The sequence below is a fragment of the Thermobia domestica genome, chromosome 5 (genome assembly GCF_964235325.1).
Source record: "Thermobia domestica chromosome 5, izTheDome1.hap1.1, whole genome shotgun sequence".
Taxonomy (NCBI): domain Eukaryota; kingdom Metazoa; phylum Arthropoda; class Insecta; order Zygentoma; family Lepismatidae; genus Thermobia; species Thermobia domestica.
Window position 1 is genome coordinate 6439078 of NC_137458.1, and position 21812 is coordinate 6460889.

General features: G+C 35.3%; 1 protein-coding gene across 2 annotated transcripts in view; it reads left to right on the plus strand.

Moving 5' to 3' along the window:
- Positions 1 to 21812, plus strand: part of 7B2 (Secretogranin_V domain-containing protein 7B2) — a 129791-nt gene that overhangs the window by 39328 nt on the left and 68651 nt on the right. For both annotated transcript variants that reach the window (XM_081758151.1, XM_081758152.1), the window contains exon 3: positions 18770 to 18879. In XM_081758151.1, coding sequence (XP_081614277.1) covers positions 18770 to 18879 — 110 coding nt within the window. The remainder of the gene's footprint in view (positions 1 to 18769; positions 18880 to 21812) is intronic.

Genomic DNA, 21812 nt, shown 5'->3' on the forward strand with positions numbered 1-21812 from the left:
AAGTATAAACATGTATTAGAAAAAGGATATTTACCTAAATGGTCACAAGAAATATTTATTGTTGACAAATGTATTAAGTCAGATCCTGTCACTTACAAATTAAAAGATTGGAACGGTGAAGAAATTAAAGGAATATTTTATGCACAAGAATTACAAAAAGTAATTATAAATTCAAAGAAAACATATCTCATTGAAAAAGTATTAAAACGTAAAAAAGGGTGGATGTATGTAAAATGGTTAGGATATCCATCAAGTATGAATTCGTGGATTAGATCAGATTCTATTCAGTCTGCAAAATGAATTCAAACTTTACACACGACTTTTACGTTACTCTTCCTTCAAATGCAAGTAGCAATCTTTTTGAGAATAATACTACATCATCATTTCGAGTTAAATTGGCACAGCCTATTGATTTAAGTGATGGGGAATGGGGTGTTGCATTAACACAAATTAATATTCCGTGGAGTTTTTACAATGTTGGTGAAAATGAAGAAATTATAATTACTAGTGTTATCGATGATAAAGTTGAACGCTACCATGTTCCAATAACACCGGGATATTATTCATCAATTGAATCAATTCTACAATTAATTCCTGAAAATGTTCGTATGTTACACTATTTACAAAATAAAAATCAAGTTGTTATTAAACATTCTTTAAAATTAGAAGATCAATGTATGATTGGTGTTACACCGGGTTTACAACAAATTTTTGGATTTATTAATGAAAATACGCTTGATGTTAAAAATGTTATATACACAAAAGTTAAAAATGTTGATTTAATATTAGCACGTGGAAAATTTCCATGTGATTTAGATTATAATATTCCCAATACAATTAATGTTTGCATTGATATTGTAAAACAACAACAAAATATAGGTCCATTAGTTCGAAAACTTAGTGTATATAATGTACAACACGGTCATGTAAAATCTTTTGTATTTCACACACCACATTATGTTAAAGTTGAAAAGAAATATTTTGATACAATAGAAGTAAACTTAAAAGATGAACACGGGTTAAAATTACCATTTCGTTTTGGAACTTCAAACCTAACACTTCACTTTAAACGAAAATGATTTCTGAAAGTATTGATGATAGTTTTTACATTACATTAGTTTCAAATGCTAGTGCTGATGTATATCCTACAAATAGTCCAACACATTTTATTAATCAATTAAAAAATAATATTCGTTTATCAGAATCCGATTGGTATGTAGGATTAAGTGAAGTACATATTCCATTAACATGTTATAATGTTACCGCGGGTGAAAACGTTGTATGGTACAAATTTAAAAATGCAGAACCTATGAAAAGTAAAATTCTTGTTGGATATTATCCATCCATTCATCATTTACTAGAAGAATTAAACGCAATATCGAATTTTATAAAATTTAGTTTTTCAAATGTTGTACATGTTGAATGTGATGAACATGTAGAATCAGTTACATTGTCGCCTACATTAGCTTTACAATTAGGTTTTTCTGAAAAATCAGATCTTGTAAAAGAATCTCACGGATTTAAACAACCATACATAGATATCGGATATCCACATCAAATTTTTATTTATACAGATATTATACAATATCAATTTTTAGGTGATACAAAAGCACCATTATTACGTATAGCAACAATCTCTGATATTAAATATGGAAAAGTTCAAACAATTACATTTGAAGATATTCATTATATGCCACTTGCAAAATTTTGTTTTAACACTATTGAAATACTATTAAAAGATCATGCAGGGCGAAATTTGCCATTTCGTTCTGGGACACTGACCGTAACACTACATTTTAAACGCTCTCCGTCATCTTCTAAATAATAATAATAATAAAAATGAGAGCAAGACGTGTTACTTATCATCGTGGGCGCGGAATACCATATTTTTCAGGACCTGTATATCAAAGGGGACATGGTATAGGTAGTTTCTTTAAAGGATTATTCCGTTTTGCTTTACCATTTCTTAAACAAGGTGCAAAAACTGTAGGACGTCAAGCATTACAAACCGGTATGCAAGTTGCGGGTGATGTATTAGAAAATCGGCCATTTAAAGAATCGGTTCGTGCACGTGTAAAAGAAGCTGGTAATAGTTTAAAGACAAAAGCAATTAATAAAGTTGGACAGTTGCTAACTGGTAACGGCAAGAGACGGTCACGCAAGAGGAAAGCTCCTGCAATTGTAAAGTTTGGACCACCAACAAAACGTAAACATATACAGGACATCTTTTCATAATGGCGTTCCTAAATTCAAATAGTTTTGAATGTTGTACCAATGAATTTGATTTCTTTTCTATACCAATGACACAAACAGCTATTGAAGCAACTACAAATGCTGAATATCGTCCTATTTCCACATTAACCTCAGAAGGACCTATTGAATTTGTTATTCCGGGAGAAACAGGTGAATTTATTCATCCTGCATATCTATATCTTTATGTACGTTGTAAAATTACTAAAGCTGATGGTACAACTTTAGCTAACGATGATGTTGTCGCACCCGTAAATAATTTCTTACATTCTTTATTTAGTCAAATTGATATTTCGTTAAATGATAAATTAATTAGTTCTTCATCAGGATCTTATCCTTATCGTGCATACATTGAAACATTATTAAATTATTCTCATGATGCTTCTCAAACACATTTAGCATGTGCCATGTGGCATAAAGATACTGCAAAAAATTTTAATAAATTAGATAATACAAATGCTGGTTTTCAAAAACGTGCTAATAAGGTGAAAAATAGTAAATCTTTTGAAATGTATGGTCGTCTTCATACGGATATTGTAAGTTTAGATCGTATGCTTCCTAACAAAGTAAGTTTGCGTGTAAAACTACATCGTAGTAAAGATAATTTTTGCTTAATGTCTGCTGAAAATACAAGTTATAAAGTTGCACTTGAGGAAATTATTCTTCATGTACGACGTATTGATGTAGCTGCAGATTTAGCTATGCAATTAAATACACGAATGGGTTCGGAAACAGCCAAGTTACCTCTGACGAGAGTGGAAACAAGATCTTATACTATACCTGCACAAGTAAAGTCTTACAGTCTTGATAATCTTTTCCTGGGTAATGTTCCTAAAGGCCTGATTATTGGTTTCATCTCCAACACAGCCTTCAATGGGAAATCACATCTTAATCCCTTTGAATTTCGAAACTTTAACGTTAACAAACTGCAATTACAAGTCGGTTCAAAATCATTTCCTCCCAACCCCCTCACACCTGATTTTAATAATAATTTATACCTTCTAAGTTACTATACTTTGATTTCAGGTACTGGTATATATTATCAAAATTATTCACATACTGTTACTCTTGATGAGTATCCAAACGGATATGCTCTGTATGCATTTATTCTATCTCCAACAGGAACTTTAGATGATAACACGTGGGATGTAGTACGCGATTCCCCTGTAAATTTAAAAGTATCATTTTCAGAAACTTTAACTGAACCTGTTACATGCATTGTGTACGCACAATTCGATTCTTTAGCACAAATAGACAAAGACAGAAATATTTATACTGATAACACCTTCTAATTTATTTAGTTGAGTACAATGCGGGTTGTTGTTCACTTCTCGGCGTATCATGATAACGAAGATGAGTTTATTATAAAAGAGCTAGCCATTGTAAATCCTGACGTTCCCTTTTTTCAAAATTGGGTTTTTAAACCACCATTTCCTTTAAATAACTTATCTGAGCCAATCATAAGCACAAACAAATATCTAGGTGAGAATGTGTATGGCATTACCTGGCACGAAGGGGATGTAGAATATTCACATCTTAAGGAAATTCTTCAAACATATTGTTCAAATACTACAACCATATACACATACGGAATAAATAGAAAGTGTTTTCTTCAAGAAATTCTTCAAAGAGAAGTTACAAATTTGGAAGAAATAAACTGTCCAAAGTATACTGCATTAAGTTTTCACGTTCATCGGTGTGCACATAATAAGCATCGTTTCGGACAATATAGATGTACTGTTCAGGAAGCATTACTGTATAGTGAATATGTAAAAGTGTATGATTATGTGTTACATGTAAATAACAGTGATAATTACATACCTACTACAATTAAAAATAATCTTTATCATGTATAGTGATGAATTATTAAAAGTGTTACTAACTGATAAAGTGACTGGTGCAAGTGTTACTGGAATTTACCCTATTGACAAACTTCCTGTAACGGTAAAACCTCCTGCAGCACTTGTGATTAATCTTGATACATCTGATTCTGCTGGTTCCCACTGGGTTGCAGTGTACATCAATAAGAAAAAACATGGATACTACTTTGATAGTCTTGCTATGGACATTCCCAAGGAAATAAAAAACTTTTTGTCGAAAAATACTAAAATGTACTTTACAAATATTCAACAATATCAACATGATAATTCTGTGTTATGTGGTTATTTTGTCTTATATTTTCTGCATCATATTATTCGCACTCAATCATTTGAAAAGTGTTTAAAATTGTTTAACAAGAAAATTTTGAAAAAGAATGATGCTATTGTTTATAAACATGTAAACAAATTTTTAAAAAGAAAACACAAATAATTTTTTTTTATTTTTTTTTATTATTTTTTTTTAAATTTACATTTTTAATTTACAATAAATTTTTTAAACTTACACCCATGCATTTTATTTACAATTCCTCATTACAATCTTGATAATGCATTAGTTAATGCTGTTGATCTTTCATATTTCCACCAATAATTCAACTGTTGTGCATTACGATATGCACATCCTGATTTCTTTACAATACTTGTGTGAAAAGAACAATATTCATTAAATGTATTTCCACATAATTCATTTAATGAAGGACAATGTTTTGTTTCTAAATCAATGACATTATCTAATGCAAATATTCTTTTAATCCAAAGAGATTTCTCTAAACCTTTACAATAAAAGGTTGAATTCTTTGCGCATAATTGATATACAAGGTTTCGTATGCATGATACAGTATATCCAGTTTTGCTATTCCATTTCAATCCATGCAAATTTAATGTTAACCAGTCAATTTGTTTTTGACATCCTAGTGATAATAAATTATATTCAACTGGTGATTTTACCAAGCAATGGAAATTTACTGTATCATCGCATGCAGTTAAACAAAACTCACGAATAATAAATTCGTTATCAGACATTTTAAAACCTTGAATATCAATAATATACTGATTTACACATGGTGAAATTTCATTTGAATGAAAAATAAAAAACGGAATTATCTGTCCAACAAATTCTGTATTTTGTAAAAGATCACACGTTTTATGCATAAAGCATCGAAATGAGATTTCACTATGTTCTTGTTCAAACACTTCAAACAGTTCACTAAGAGTTTTGTCAAGAGATAAATACTTCACTGCAAATGATCCAGTATTATGAAAATGTCTACATTCATGAGGAAGATGTAACTTGCATTCCACGCATTCCAATGGATTATTGTTGTGTAAGTATACTTTTATAGTTTTTAATACACAGTTCACATTAATGTTTTCACCATTACATAACACACATAAAACACTACCACTATTTGAATACATTTTTTCAATCTGAAATATTCGCTTTCCGTTTGTCTTTTCTTATGAAGATCTCTAGTAATTCCGGTAAATAGTCTGTATCACTTAATAAATCCACATAGGCGTCATAAAATTTTTCTCTTGTTAATAGTCCGATAATATGCGTGTTTGCGTACAAATAAAACACATCATCTTCAACACTAGGACTTGCTATAATACTCCAAGCGCGGATTTCCAATAATTCTGGACGCGTCGTCATACAATCATGATCAAAATCATGATTAGATCCTGTCGTACATCCCTCACATATTAGTGTTTCATTAAAATTCCATTTTTCAATAGCCTTCTTTATACATTCGCGATCCACTTTTTCACTATTACAACAACAATCTAAAGCCCAAAATCGTGATGTTCTTGATAATACAATTGGAGATGCTGGCGGTGTTGGTGAAACTGTTAGCGCTGGTGAATCTAATGCATCAAAATCAAATTCTTCATCTGACGATGATTCGTATATTTCTGTTTCAGCATCAGATATTGCTTCAATATTGCTATTGCAAAGATCCTTCTTCTCATACGACTGCATGATGTATCTTTATATATTTTGTCTCTTATAACCTGTATTTAAAGTATTTTCATAACCGCAAGGTAATCACGTGTTCGGCATTCCCAACATTAAAGTTATTTTTATTAGTTTGTCCCCAATTTGTGATGTTTATCTCCCACGTCCGCAATCTTCCTTTTGTTCACCTACCGCGGCGCCAAAGTTATTTCTATCAGTCTGGCGGTATTCTGTAATGTTTACCAAACGTGTCAACGGTCTTCCTTTGTATTTGAATTCAAGTTTTAGCAAGCACACATCATCACTCTTACCCAACCGGTTTTCCAAAAGCGCGGGAAAAGTTCAGTTCATGTCTTAAGTTCATCAGCAACAGACGTACGGAAACCACGCTCTGTATATGTACCATCATAGTGTATCATACCGTACACGAAGTTTTACCACGCTCTGTATATGTACCGGCATTACATATCATACCAAAGTATACATATTTTATACACGACGTCTTTCAGACGGAGAATCCACAATGTGTCCCGCATGAATAAATATTTCCCTCCCATCATACAGTATTCAGCTCCAATAATAAGGGTCCCGGGTTCGATCCCAGTGCGTATCACACACTGTAAGTGTTCTGAGCTTCTTATTTTTAACAAATAAAATAATCACACTGTAAGTGTTCGAGTAAATTTATTACGAGAGGTTAAATTAAATATATTAGGAGAATATCTTTTTATTCTCTCTCTCTCTCACATATTGTTCATGTAATCTTTTATTCTCTCTCTCTCACATATTGTTCAACATGTTATACATGTGAACGAATAAAATATTCTCTCAGAATGACGTATCAACAGATTTAATTCAAATTTCCATTATTATTATTATTTTTAAAAATAGCCAGTATAAAGTCTCTACAAACACGAAAAAAGATCACATGACCTTTCCATGTCAGCACAACTAAAAACAGAAATATAACAACTTTCCAATACACGTAAACAGGTCATCAAACCCTAATAACCTAACCCAACCGGCTGCCAACACAGCCCAGTACTTTCTATATTAATTATAGTACCTAACGGTACCTGTAGAATACTTTGTCAGCTTCTACTGTCCACAAATTATGTCGTAAAAACCAAATGGTTTGGTTTGTCAATAATATAATCTAACGCAAATCTTAGGATTGATGGAATATGGTTTTCAACATAGTTTTATCTCAATAGAAAGTTCCGAAAAGTTTTTAGGATAAATTTTAAACCCATTTATTCCAATACGGTGCATCTTTTAATGAAAGTGACAAGATAGAAATTTCAGCTGAGCAAAATTCATTTCACACGGTTCAACTATTTTTCCGTGATGCTATCACAAACAACAGGCAACTTCGGTTTCAATGTGGCAAAGGTAATAGTGTTGGGTTATTCCAAGTGATTGACCCAATTTCATAAATTCACAGTATTATTGGATGTATTGTCACAAAACTTAACAGAAGTATTGAAAAACTTAAAAATTATTTAGTGTCATGCTACGAGTTTGCATATGTTCCAGCTAGTAATTCTTCAAATATCAAGTCGATGATCAAATTCTCCTCACACTCGGTGCAACATGTCCCTGTGAATCCGTTGGAAAGCACTGCTAATGCCAGCTCTTAAGTTCTGTTAGGTTTGTTGTTAGCGGAGACGTAAACATTGTATCTTTCACATAACTCCACACTAACAAAACTCGCATGGGATTAAGTTCGGACAGCGTGAAGGCCATGACAGGAATTGCTGATGGTCGTCACCACCACACCGATCCATCGATTCTTCAGTCTCCTCTTTAGTGATTGCAGACCAACCAGTTGATTTTCTCTTACGGAGGCATTCTGAAGCTGTAAGTATGTATGCCATCGCCGAATGGACTTGGCAGTTGGAGGATGTTTGTTGAACTTTGCTCGGAAGTGTCGTTGCTCTGTTAGAGCAGATGGATGTGAATGAAACTAGAGAACAACATAAGCTTTCTCTGTGCCTGTCGCCATCTTGAATAAATGCTCACTGTTACGCTCTCGTGGCAGAAATGAGAAGTTAACCTGCAACACAAGAAAACGTTTTGAGGTTTTCAATATGTTTGCCAAATTTTGTTACAATATCCCCAATAATAAACCTACAGTGAATTTATAAAGTCGGGTCAATCATTTGTAATAATCGTATAGAAATTACCCTTTCCCCATCCTTTAAAGGGGAATTTCCGAAAACGCGAAAACTTTTCCAATTATCTTTTTAATTAGGATTTTACATATTGAGTTTCACCTTCCTAACTTCACGACGTTGTGACACTGTGTTTTTGGCATAAAATGAGAACCCTTTTTACTTATTTGCTTAGTTAACGCTAACGAAAACGTACAAGCATACCGAATTTCAAGTTTTTATTCCAATTCCAAGTACCTAAAACATGAGATTATAGGTAAAAAAAAAAAACACCCATTTAAATAACATGGGGAAATTTTTCATCCCTCTCTTAAAGCCCCTGAAAATTAAAAATATTTACTTTTGGCAATTTTCCTGTCGGTTAGTCTCGGAAAGCTGCAATCATGCCAAATTTCAACTGTCCCACGTGAAGCGGAAGTACCCCTGTAACTTATGTCAGTTCACGTAGCTCTGTATACGATTAAGATTTCAATGGTCCACTGGATAGGTGACTGGAGCTGTTTGCTGACTAATGGAATTAACTGGGTCAGACAGTTCAATATTATATTAGTATTCACGTTTCATTTATAGGCCGTACTTATAATTCAGAAAAAGTAAGTTTTATTTACATTTTCTTGACGATTGTTGCCATACGTTACAAAAGAATATTTATTATATTAAGAAACAAGTTCATGCAAGTGCAATATGCCAACGTTTTTACTTATTTATTTAAAAGTTTAAAAAAGCTATGATCTTCGAAACCAATCGCACTGCTGAATAACTAACTGTCATTAACATTAACAATGTTGAATCCAGCGTCATCTTTTTTCTTTTGTTCCATTTATTTATATAGGAAATTATAATTACCTTTTCTTTAAAATGATTGGAATTTTATTGTTTGATTTTGTAGCTCTTATCCTAAAGCTTATTTAAATGTCGCTTATATCATTAAACTTTGTGTTACTGGTCCAGTTTAGGAGAGTTTTTTTTTTTTTTTTTTTTTTTTTGTAAAATTTAGGGAAGAAATATCTAACGTTATTTCGAAAGAAGAATGTGTAAGTAGGGTCTAACAAAAATAATGGGTCACCTCTTACATGCCTAATAATATTCCAAAACGTAATTCAAATTGTATGGTTTTAACCAGGCCCGTGCTGGCCCACCGGGACACCGGGACGTGTCCCGGTGCGCCCTCCGAAACATCACAGTATAAATAAAGTTACAAGTTTTTAGTAATAAATTCTTACAATTTTATTGGTAAAGAACCCGTGAAAGCTGCAGTGCGCCCTTTACATTAGGCACCCTTGCGAGTCCACATCAAAGATGAACGATTTTATTTACTCATCTGTATACCACTCCTGTACAATAAATACATACAGTTACTATTGGTAAAGAACCCGTGAAAGGTACAGTGCGCCTTTTACATAAGGCGCCCCACGAAACATCACATTATAGATAAGTGGTTTTATTTATCCTGGGGGCCGCGGTGGCTCAGTGGTAGAGCGTTCACCTCTGTTGCTTGGGGTCCCGGGTTCGATCCCAGCCCCCGCCAAGTGAACTTTGTGGTGGACAAACACCGTGTGCGTGGGTTTTCTCGGGGTTCTCTCGTTTCCTCCCACTTTCTTCATTCCACCATTTCATTCATTACTCATTATCACCGTCTCCTTTAGCCTAACCGGCATAATCGTGGGACGTAAAACTCAAAGATTTCATTTCATTTTTATTTATCCTGTGTACCAGCTTTATATAATAAATTCAAATAATGATTGTTAATAAAGAAGCTATGAAGAATACAAGGCGCCCTTTACAATTCATACAGTTGCTATTAGCAGAGAACAGGTAAAGTGTATAATCACTTACCAAAAAATTATAAAGTTATGTAGCTATAAAACAAAACAATGTTATACATCAAGAATAGTTCGGGTAGTCAAACGTACGATGCATTCATGAAATACTACACTGACACTAGTCTCTAATTTACGATTTTTACGGCATCGAAGCTTTCACAGTCTTAATATGCGTCCATATATCCGAGCATATTGATTGTTCCTGTATGTTTTAAATCAGTGTTCGGATAATCAGTACCCATTGTAATTCTAAAATATAGCTATATTAATTTCCGTAAAATGTGGTCTTCCTGTCTCCACGGCACGGCGCGTCCTCAGGTTGTGGATCGAGGAGAAGACCTCTGGAATATAGAGATTAGCTGCGAATATACTGAATAAGTAGTCGCGGACAGACAAGGTGTGATCCTCCAGCTTGGGGATTTGGTGTGAGGCTAACAACACATCCTGTGAAAAAAGGCTTGTTTAGATATATTCGCAGAATCCTCGGATCAGAACTAATAACTTGGCACGAACTCAGCAAAGTAAAATGAACATGAGAATTGGAACATGGAAGTTAAGAAGTCTCTATAGGGCAGGCGCGTTAAAATGTGTAACAAATGAGTTTAGAAATAGAAGATGGAACTAGTGGGATATCAGGAAGTTAGATGAGAAGGAAATGGAGGAGTCAAGTCGGAAAATTTTACGTTCTTTTACGGGGAACGAATTGAAAATGACCAACTAGGACAAAGGCTTTTCGTTCACAAACAAATACATAATATCAGCAATTACATGGATTGAATTTGTTAATGTTGGTTTCTGTTTACTTCTCTTAAGGGTCGGTGGTGTAATATTATTGTTTTAAATTTACATGCCCCAACAGAAAATAAGGATGACAATAAAAAAAAAAGTTTTTACGAAAGAATAGAACGGGTATTTGATCATCTCCTGCAATACCATATGAAAATTCTGTTAGGCGGTTTCAATGCGAAGGTAGGACAAGAGGGCATTTTCAAACCGATTATAGGGAATAAATGTCTGCATAAGGAAGGTTGTGACAACGTCATTAGACTCGTGAACTTTGCAACATCCAGAAACCTTATCATGATAATTACAAACTTCTCACATCGTGACATTCATAAATATACTTGGACCTCACCAGACGGAAAAACACATAATTAAATCGATCACGCTTTAGTAGACAGAAGAAAGCAGTCTAGCACAACTGATATTCGGTCGTTCAGAGGAGTTGATTATGATAATAGGAGAGAGACTATCGTTGAATAAAGGAAGTATTCAATATCTAAAAAGGAGCTCCTTCGTGGCTAAGCGGTTAGCATACGCGCCTTTGGCGTGGGAGACCCGGGTTCGATTCCCGGCGGAGCTCATGTGGTTCGGATTCCACGTTAATCAGTAGGTCCACGTCTCATATAGCCTCGCTGCTGAAAGGGGCGCTAAACTAAAATCAACTCAACTCAACTCAATATCTGAAAACGGAGCGGTTTAATTTAAGGAAATTAAAAGAGAGTCGGGTGAGAGGGTAGCAAGATTAAAGTGTCGAATAGATTCTCGGTTTTAGAAGGTTCGGAGTGCACTAGTGTTCAGGATACTTGGTTGAAATTAGAGAAAACATTACGATGTCAGCAAAAGAAATATTGGGACAGGCAGAAATACGTAGGAACAAAGCATGGTTCAACCAGGAACGCACTAAAGTAGCAGAGAAGAGAAAACAGAAGAAACAGCGTTGGCTACAAAATCCGAACGAAATAACTACATAAAATTTCACTGTCATCTGGCGGAAAACTTCCAAAACTTTTAGAACAAAGAAACGCGATTTTAGAAAGCTAAAATTAATTAACTTGAAGAAAATAGTAAAAAAATAAAAACATTCCGGACATGTATAAATGCATCAATGGACTTTTAAAAGGCTATCAATTTCGTGCTTATATATTTTTAGAAAGCTAAAGAAACAGTTCTCACTGATCAGGATAGCATCTTAAATAGAAAGATTTCTTAGACGGTTTGCTTAACACACAGCTAAAAACTAATGTGCGTGGGGAAAGTGAAATGCATACAGCATAACCGTATATTCCAGAGCCTAACCAGACAGACATAGAAATCACTATTAAAAAGTTAAAGAAACACACATCTCCTTGTAGACGAAATTCTGGTTGACTTAATTTTAGCTGGCGGGGGGGATTGTAGAGCTAGATACACAAACTCATTCTCCTTATCTGGAACAAGGAGGAATTACCACAAGAGTGAAAAGAATCAATCATTGTTCCAGTTCAGAAGAAAAGCAACAACACTGATTTAATAATTATTGAGGTATTTCTTTTCTGTCAACATCCAATACATTTTCTTAAACATTCTATTAGCAAGATTGACTCCATACGCAGATGAAATTATTGGAGATTATCAGATTGGATATAGGTAAAATCGATCAACTATCGACTAGATATTTACCATTCGACTAATACTTGAAAAGAAATAGGAATACAATATCCTGGCACATCAGTTATTGACTTTAGACTTGGGTAGTAGGGAAACATTGAACAACAAGCTTACAGAATTTGGAATACCGAAAAAGTTAGATTAATTAAGATATGTTTAAATGAATCCTAAAGTAAGGTTCGAGTAGAGAAATTCTTGTTCACGAGCTTTCACGTTGAGAATGGCCTGAAAGAAGGAGATGCGTTGTCGCCATTATTATTTAACTTTGTTCTGGAGAACACTATAAGGAAAATGAAAGACAGGAATCAGGTCCTAGAGCTGAATTGTATTTACCAGGTTATGGCGTATGCTTATGATGTAAATTTAATAGGGGATGATAGAACAATAGAAAGGAGTGCAGAAATCTTACTTAACGCTTGCAGAGATATGGGCTTAAGAGTAAATGCAGAGAAAACTAAATAAATGGAAGTTTGTCGGAATTAATACTGCATTTTATGGATGTGTTAAAATACCAAATAATATTTTCTTTCGACAAAGTGGATACTTTCAAATATCTAGAATCATTATTAACAGACCTAAACCATAATCACAAAAAAAAAAAAAAAAAAAAAAAATGATGTCAACTGAAAACAGGGGTTTCGTGTTATTATTCAGTTAAAAATCTTTTGTTGTCGCGAATTCTGTTGAGGAATTTGCAGGTTAAAATATAAAACGATAATCATGTCTGTTGTGCTGTATGGTTGCAAAACAGTGTCACTGACTCTGAGAAAAAATCGCAGACTGATATTATTTGAAAACAAGATTCTTAAACCAATATTCGAACTCCAAAATGAACGAGAATGAGGAAAGGCGGAAACTTCATAAGGGGGAATTGCATAATTTTATACCGTTTACAAAAACATTGTTAGGACCATCAAGTCTAGGAGGCTCAAACGGACAGGTTATGTAGGCAGAATGGAAGAAATTAGAAACGCTTTCAAAGTTCGAACTGGAAATCCAAATAGGCAAACGAAAATTAGGAAGAGCGAGGCGCAGATGGGAGGACAATATTAAAATGGTTCTCACAGAGATTGAAATATAAAGTAGTAACTGGGTCCAGTAGGGTAATGACGGAAATCAATGGATAGCTTTTGTAAATGCAGCACTGAACCTCCTGTGTCCATAGGCCATAGAGCTATATTAAGTTGTTGATACATTTAGCTTCTTGAAAGAAAGTATAGATACCTTTCTATATAAAAATCACCACCAAATTTGTTTTAGTGTTAACGTAAATAGCTAATTTGTGGAAACCTTGTATAGAAATCCTCTTTGCTAGAGAAAAACTTTTTAGTTCCTGTAGTAACATTTCTGTCCAATAAAAAGAAGCTAAATGTATCAACAACTTGATATAGCTCTAAGGAATTGGACACAGGAGGTTCAGTGCTGCATTTACAAAAGCTATCCATTGATTTCCGTCCTTAGCCTACTGGACCCAGTTTCTACTTTGTATTTCAATCTCTACGAGAACCATTTTAATATTGTCCTCCCATCTGCGCCTCGCTCTTCCTAATGGTCGTTTTCCTATTTAGATTTCCAGTTCGAACTTTGGAAGCTTTTCTAATTTCTTCCATTCTGCTACATAACCTGTCCGTTTGAGCCTCCTAGACTTGATGACCCTAACAATGTTTTTGTAAACGGTATAAAATTATGCAGTTCATCGTTATGGAGTTTCCGCCATTGCCCATTCCCGTTCATTTTGGAGTTCGAATATTGATTTAAGAATCTTGTTTTCAAATACTAGGTGATTTTGATATAGAAAGGCCAGTGTTGAATTCAGACATTTTCACCCGGGGGGGAATGTGAACTCCTCGGGGGGTGTTTTTCTGTATTTTTGCTAGAAAGCAGCATATTTAACAATTCCATTCACATGCACATCTTAGCTAATATTGAGACTAATTGCTTATAAATATTGAATGGGAGATTACAATTAAAAAAAAAATCTTTTAATTTTATCTAAAACATTAAATAAAGACTGGCAAAAATATTTTTTACTAAACTAACTGCTATTTACACTAGCTATTTTAGTTATTTTTTTTTCCTATATTCAGTAGTTCCTGTTTGTTACTAATGTAGAAGTTTTTTTATAAAATTTAAATTAACTCAAATATTTTTTGTCCTAAAACAAACATACATAGGAATATCTTAACAAAAAGTAAGCATTCTTTCTCACACTTCTGATTCTAAATCAAGTATATTAGCCTTGGTTTCTTCACTGCATACACATCAATAGTTTAGTTTACGAAATCTTCAGTAGGATTAGTGCCGTGTCGTGGAAAGTCAGCGCTTGGGACGAGAGTATACGACGGCACCCCCGTACATATTAGTGAGGTCCACAGACCAGCTGCGAAAGGTGAGAAAATTTTAAGAAGTAAACCCTGCTTTTCCCTGATTTTGAGCACTTTTTATTACTTTTTCCTTTCATTTTATATATGTGCACATGCCCACATGTGCACATGTGTTTCATTCCCTCTTTTTTCTTTCCTTCTTTTCTTTTCTTTTTCCCTCCCGAATCGTGCGCCCCTTACTTCGGTGCCCGGGGCCGTCACTCCGCTTGCCCCTCCTTCGTCACTTTCAATAGCAATCTTTCACTTATATACTACTATATGATAAATTCTATATAAATCTCTAACCCAGGAGGGATGACTGTTCCTCCCTGATCCCTCTAAATGAGGCCCTCTGAATCTCACCCTTTAACTGACTTATTTTTAGTTAAAGAAAGGTGTGTTTACTTTAACAATTGTAAAACACATTTACGACTGTTACTTCCGATGCGAGAAATGAAATTTAGGCGCTCTATTTCAAATAATGCAAGAACTGTACATTTTCAAGAACTGAAGTCTGTTGACATCAGAGATCATATGGAATGATCGAAAGATCTTCCCTATCTTTCCTTTCCTATCTCAATCTGTGCTACCTACTAATATATAATATAGGGCGAGAGTATAGTACCTACTAAAATACAAACCTTTCTTCAACAGTTGACAATTTCATGTTCTGTCAAACTCGGTCATAGCGTTAAGAAATACAGGTTTTATTGACTATTTAGTATTCTATCTTAGATGTTACATGTTTAATATTTATATAGAATGGGTCTGCGTCATATATATATGAGTATTGAGAGATCGGATTTCGTCTGCATGTGCACGGAAAGAAAAACAAATAATTGGGTGAAGTAATTTCTACATTTGTGACTGAAATTTTGGAAGTTTCTCCGGGGGGGAATGAATTTTCTTCGGGGGGGGGGGATATTCCCTCCCGGGCTACCCCCTGAATTCATCCCTGAGAAAGGCATCTATACTTTCTTTCAAACTATATATATATATATATATATATATATATATATATATATATATATATATATATATATATATATATATATATATATATATATATATATTCCGTTTGTATAGGCGCCCTTTTAGTAGACTTGTCCACCGCCCTCATTAGTATCCCAGCACGGCCCTGGTTTTAACTAGCAACACTCCATAAGGAGGCCAGAATGAACGGAATTTGCATCTTCAGGCAGTGTGTTAAGCAAGGGCGCCGATTTCTCTGTAAATTTGGGGTGGGGGGAGTCATTCAGATGCAGAAGGTATATGTATGAAGATTTTAAGACAAATTGTACTCAAATTATGCCAAATATTGTATATTCATAAATACAATAGTGGGCCCACATGAGTTTTGGGGGGCCCGGGACCCCTCGCCCCCCAGGATCGGCGCCCTTGGTGTTAAGTCATTAACACAAACGATAAAGCTATCCGACAAGTAAAGCATGTAATAACATGAGGAACACAGTGCTTTTCCATTATCCTCGCTTTATGTGTATCTATATTCACTGTTGCTGGCATGCCTGCTTTCTACGGACGCACTTACGCGTTACCGCATAGGCCCAGCAACTTCTGCTACCCTTACGCGGAATAGATAGTGTTGATGCTTTTTAGTAACCACCTATCACGTGTGCGTTGGTGTTTTTGTACTGTCGCTTTTATGCCACACGTTCTCGCTCTTTATTTATAGCCATAACAGTTAAGCCTTCGTAATATGAATTTAGGAATGTATCCTTGGGGCGCGGTGGCTAAGTGGTAGAGCGTTCACTTCCGGTGCTTGGGGTCCCTGGTTCGATCCCAGCTCGCGCCGTGTGGACTTTGTGGTGGACAAACACCGTGCTCGTGGGTTTTCTCGAGGATTTCCCGTTTCCTCCCACTTTCTTCATTCCACCATTTCATTCATTTCTCATCTTCACCGTCTCCTTTAGCCTAACCGGCATAACCATGGGACGTAAAACTAAAGATTTTCTAAAGGAAGGTATCCAGGGGGGTCTAGGGGGCTGCCCCCACTAAATTTTTGCTGGCCCTCTAAAAGTTTTACAGTAGGCTTGCAAAAGAACTATAATATGGTGATGAACTATCATATGGTTGTATCGCCCCCCCCCCCTACATTTTTGGGCTCGCTACGGGCCTGAATGCAACTTCTTCCGTAAGAAATAATTTATAAGGCAGTAGGAGTGGATTAACCTGATGAAAGAGCAATTTATGAATTCGTGTATGGACCCCTAAACTGGGACTCCACCAATTGTGTTATGTATAATTTTAATCAAATTAAATTCGAATTGATCTATGATGCAAATTTATTTTTGGAAAACAAAGAGCATTTAATTAGAGTGGAAGAAGAGAACCAAACTGTTAAAATTCAAGTTCATTTAAAACAAAAGAGCAGGATAATTTTCCATATAAATGTGTGAGATAAAGAGAAATGTTGCGCCGGTAGTCAACACCATTAATAACTAAAGCGTACGAAATAATCAATGACGTGTGGGATAGGCGAATGAAACAAACGCTGTAACGCGATGTTACCGTGCTGTTCAGGCGTGTAGCGAAGCAGACGGACTACAGCGTGCGCAGAAGAGCACATGACCGACACTGACGTAGATATTTACATAGTCGTGGCAACACCTTATTCCTCTTGTTGCTATCAGCGCACAAAGGTAAATTCATATAGTGTGCCGTGTCCATGTCATCCCCCCTAATATAGTTTGTTCGTATCACGGCCGCTATCATTCAGATATATAATGCCGTACCGTGCCGTGCCATTACTGCTTCTCTTGGTTCTGGTCAACTTCGTGTCGCTTCGTGTGCTCCGAAGAAAACCGAAGGATTTGTAACGTATATTGGAACCACCATTTAAAATGTAATGACTAATTTATATTATACATATATTTTACGTTACATTCCAGCCCACAGTCCGTGTAATTCTTAAAATATATAAAAACGATCAAATCACATTAAATCAGGCACGACAAATTATATCACTATTACCTTTATTCTTCAAAAGTCCATTAATTATAATTTTGCAATTTCGGTTGTCATGGCAACGTTTTAAATAAGCAACTATCAGCTGTTAAGGTAACTAAATGTAAGTATTATACACATAAAATCAACATATATCTTCAGCTACTAAGATTAAATCTTATTTCTTTCTATTTAGAATCAAAACATATATATTCTTTTCTTCTTCTTCTTCTTCTTCTACACGACAGATTGTGTATTTTTATGCACCGTTGCCCAAAACCAAGATATAAAAATAGAAGAAATTATAAAATAGATATACAATATCGTTGTAGATTGCTGCCTGGTTTATCTTCAAGGCAACCTGTCGGGGCACGGCACGGGAACGACACAAGCACAGCACGCCATGTGTGAATTTAAAAACAGAACTCAACGAATTTTCAATATCAAGGCCCGAAAATAAACTTGTGACTGACACACTATGGCACACTATGTGTGAATTAATCTTAAAAGGAGCTCAGAGCACCGCCTTCAAATGCCGTAAACTCTGTCGTTTAGAATACAGCAACAACGGTGGGAAAATTGGAGGAAGTGAATCAGAGTTTAATATAATTAAAGAAACCATCCCGATATTCCCCAATGAGACTGTAGGAAATTCCAGGAAAATCTTAAGTTAAGATGGCCAACCAGAAGTTTCAACTACAAGCTCGATTGAGAAAATGAACTGTAATCAGTAGTCTTCGCTAATTGCTATTTATATAGCAGTTTTTTTTATACGTAAAAGCATTTTATTACTACAGTGAAGGATACACTATTTCTAAATATGTAGACGTAAATCGAACAAATTTATATTACATAGTATTTCAATTTTTCTTGTATCTTTTGTTTCAGGTATGTTTCATCTGAGTAATTGTATAAATTTGTGTTATTTCAGGAGACATTTATCACAGATGAGCTTCTTCGAGAAGCCATGGAGAAGTTAAACAAAGATTTAGGGGACCTCGCTAGTTCATACCTTGGCTATCCAGACACAGATATTTCCAGGTATTAAAAAAATATATTTTTGGAGATTAATTTATTTCCATTTAAGGGAAGATCTACAGGGTGTCCGGAAGTTCCAGGTTTGAAAAAAATGAAATGAAATGAAATCTTTGAGTTTTACGTCCCATGGTTATGCCGGTTAGGCTAAAGGAGACGGTGATGATGAGTAATGAATGAAATGATGGAATGAAGAAAGTGGGAGGAAACGGGAGAACCCCGAGGAAACCCACGCACACGGTGTTTGTCCACCACAAAGTTCACTTGGCGGGGGGTAGGATCGAACCCGGGACCCCAAGCACCAGAGGTGAACGCTCTACCACTGAGCCACCGCGGCCCTTAAGTTCAGGTTTGAGTACCACAGAGTCACGCTAAGTACCACAGAGTCATGCCAATGTAATTTTAGATTATTTATTGACTACGTACTACAGAGTAAAGGTGCATCTAAAAAGGTAGGGGAACGCATGAAATCACGCCGTTCCCCGTGCCTATCTTTGCCCATTGTAATTTTTTAGGAAGTGGAGGGACATCCTAGATATTTTTTGGAAGTGGGAGAGTGGCATCCCCCTGCGTTCTCCCTTACTTTTACCCCTGACGACAGTTGAATACGTACTTACATATACGAACTATGTATCCAGTGGACATGTATCTGTTCCATCGTACTGTGCACACTGAAGTTTAAGTTGAATTGAATTAAATTAAAAATGTATTTATGAGTCAAAGTTCAGCCGTGGGCTGCTCTACCACTTAACCTAGCAAATAATTACCTTAAAAACAACTATATAATACAGAATAGTCTAAAACAAATATATATGAACGACAAAAATATAGTATTTTTTAATCTACAGAGCGTAACGTATCAAAACCAAGATAGAATAAAAATGAAAGGATTTATGAAAAAGTTAATACCTTTGCTGAAAACCATATAGTGCGTATATAAGTAGTTTACTTGCTGAAGTCCAAGGGATAGGTACTTAAACTAAGATTTCGTGAGAAAAGAAAATCCTTTATTCTACGTTTGAAGATCAAGAATTCTGCGCACTCAGTTATATCGAAAGGAAAATGAATTCCACACTCTCATAACTTTAGAAAATGTTCTCTGTTTTTTTAGTGTGTGATGTGAGATGTCGATTGTTCTAGAACTTTCTGTTTGCTATTGTTCGATTAACTTCAGCTTGGTTTTAAAGTAAAAGGGGGCATTATTGTTTATTACTTACCTGACACTACAGATGCAACAACTGCCTTCTTAATATTGTTAGAACTTTGTTTTTATTTAATAGGGGTAGAATATATTAAAATCTTCGTGTGTTATATATAAATCTCATGCAGGCATTTTGGACTTTTTGGATTGATATTGGAAAGGATTTTGTGATGGCTGGTCCATATGAAGTACATTGTCCTAATGGCCGAACAGTAGAAAAGTGAGTGTATGTACCAAGTTCATCTTCTTTATGTTCGTATTTAAGAGCTCATTATATTCATACAATGATCATGAGATTGATAACGATTTATTCTTTACAGTAGATACAGTATGTGTTGCTTCGAATTTACCACCTCATCTAATGATAATCCAAGATTCTTTTTACTATGGGAGAGTAATTTTAAAAATATTTCGAATTAACGAATTAATTTTGTAATCGTTATTTTGCGTCGTGGTTCAGATTAATTTCTCAGTCTCATACTGCGCCCCTTTCTTCTCTTATTTTCCAGCTACTTTACGACGTATACGATCACTTACCCATGCCTACAGTTTCGTTATGCGGTAGCCGGAAACGCAATAAACGAAAGTGTAGACAACGTAAATGAATTTGTTAGGCTACGAGTACAATAGGATTTGATATTAACTATGCGAATGATAAAATTACCTTTTGGTAGAACGAGTATAATGCTACTATAAAAGCACAAATATTACATACGTTTGTATTTACAATATATTCACCATGAACAATCTAACACAGTTTTTACGCTAGTGGCTTTGTTTTAATAATAGACGAAGAGGTGGTATTAGGGTAATTAACTCACGTGTCTCTTCGGCCAGCCTGTCGATGTCACTCCTCCGCTGTCCTGTGTTCGACGATGTGTGTGGTTTTGGCGTTAAGGTCCCAAAGTTAATTTACTGCTTCTTCCGTGATGATTTCCATGGGATCTACATATGTAGGTTTTGTTCCAAAAATTCGTTATCGCTGTATTGTCAACTAAGTGCACTTATAGAAAAAATCACTATGAAAAATATAGCTATCACTTTGTGTATAAAAAACTAGGCAGCCTGAATGCTGCTTTTATGTAATTCGAGCGAGCGAACGTCAACACGTTCCTCTTGAGTTGGTCCACGGCGACTGCCCCTTTGTCCAGTTAGCTATTGCGTATATGTTCTCGGTGTTAGAGCGCTCAGATGATGACGTATACTACTAAGTTCGCGCTCTTTGGCTGCAGAAGTGCGGGCATTTTAACTAGTCAAATCAGCGTTAAGCAATGACAAGGAGTATAGTATTTCTGCGACTTTCCCGTTGTTCTCGGGACTGAGAGCGTTCACAAAGGAAATCAATGTCTCTGCAGCGGATGCCCATATATGGTTACGAAATCTGACGGAAGTCTACTAACACAGATGAACAAGCATTCCAAAGCGATGACAACGAGTTTCTAGAACATTTGGGTTTATTCGAGGGTTGGTTAATAAAGTTCAGAATGAATCTATTTTCTCAATGTTTCTTTTAAATTGCAAAAAAATAAGCTGTAGAACGGTGACATCCTATTGGGGCCCGAGCAGCGTCCGAGCAAATTGCTTCAATTTGTGAAGAGAACCCTGGCCGTTGAGGGGTTAATAGTCCATACTGGAATGTCACTAAATGGTCATTGTATTTTGGGAACGTCCTGTATATAAATCAACCGTCACTGAGAGTTCACCATAACGACTCGATATATTGGGGCTATACTGTATA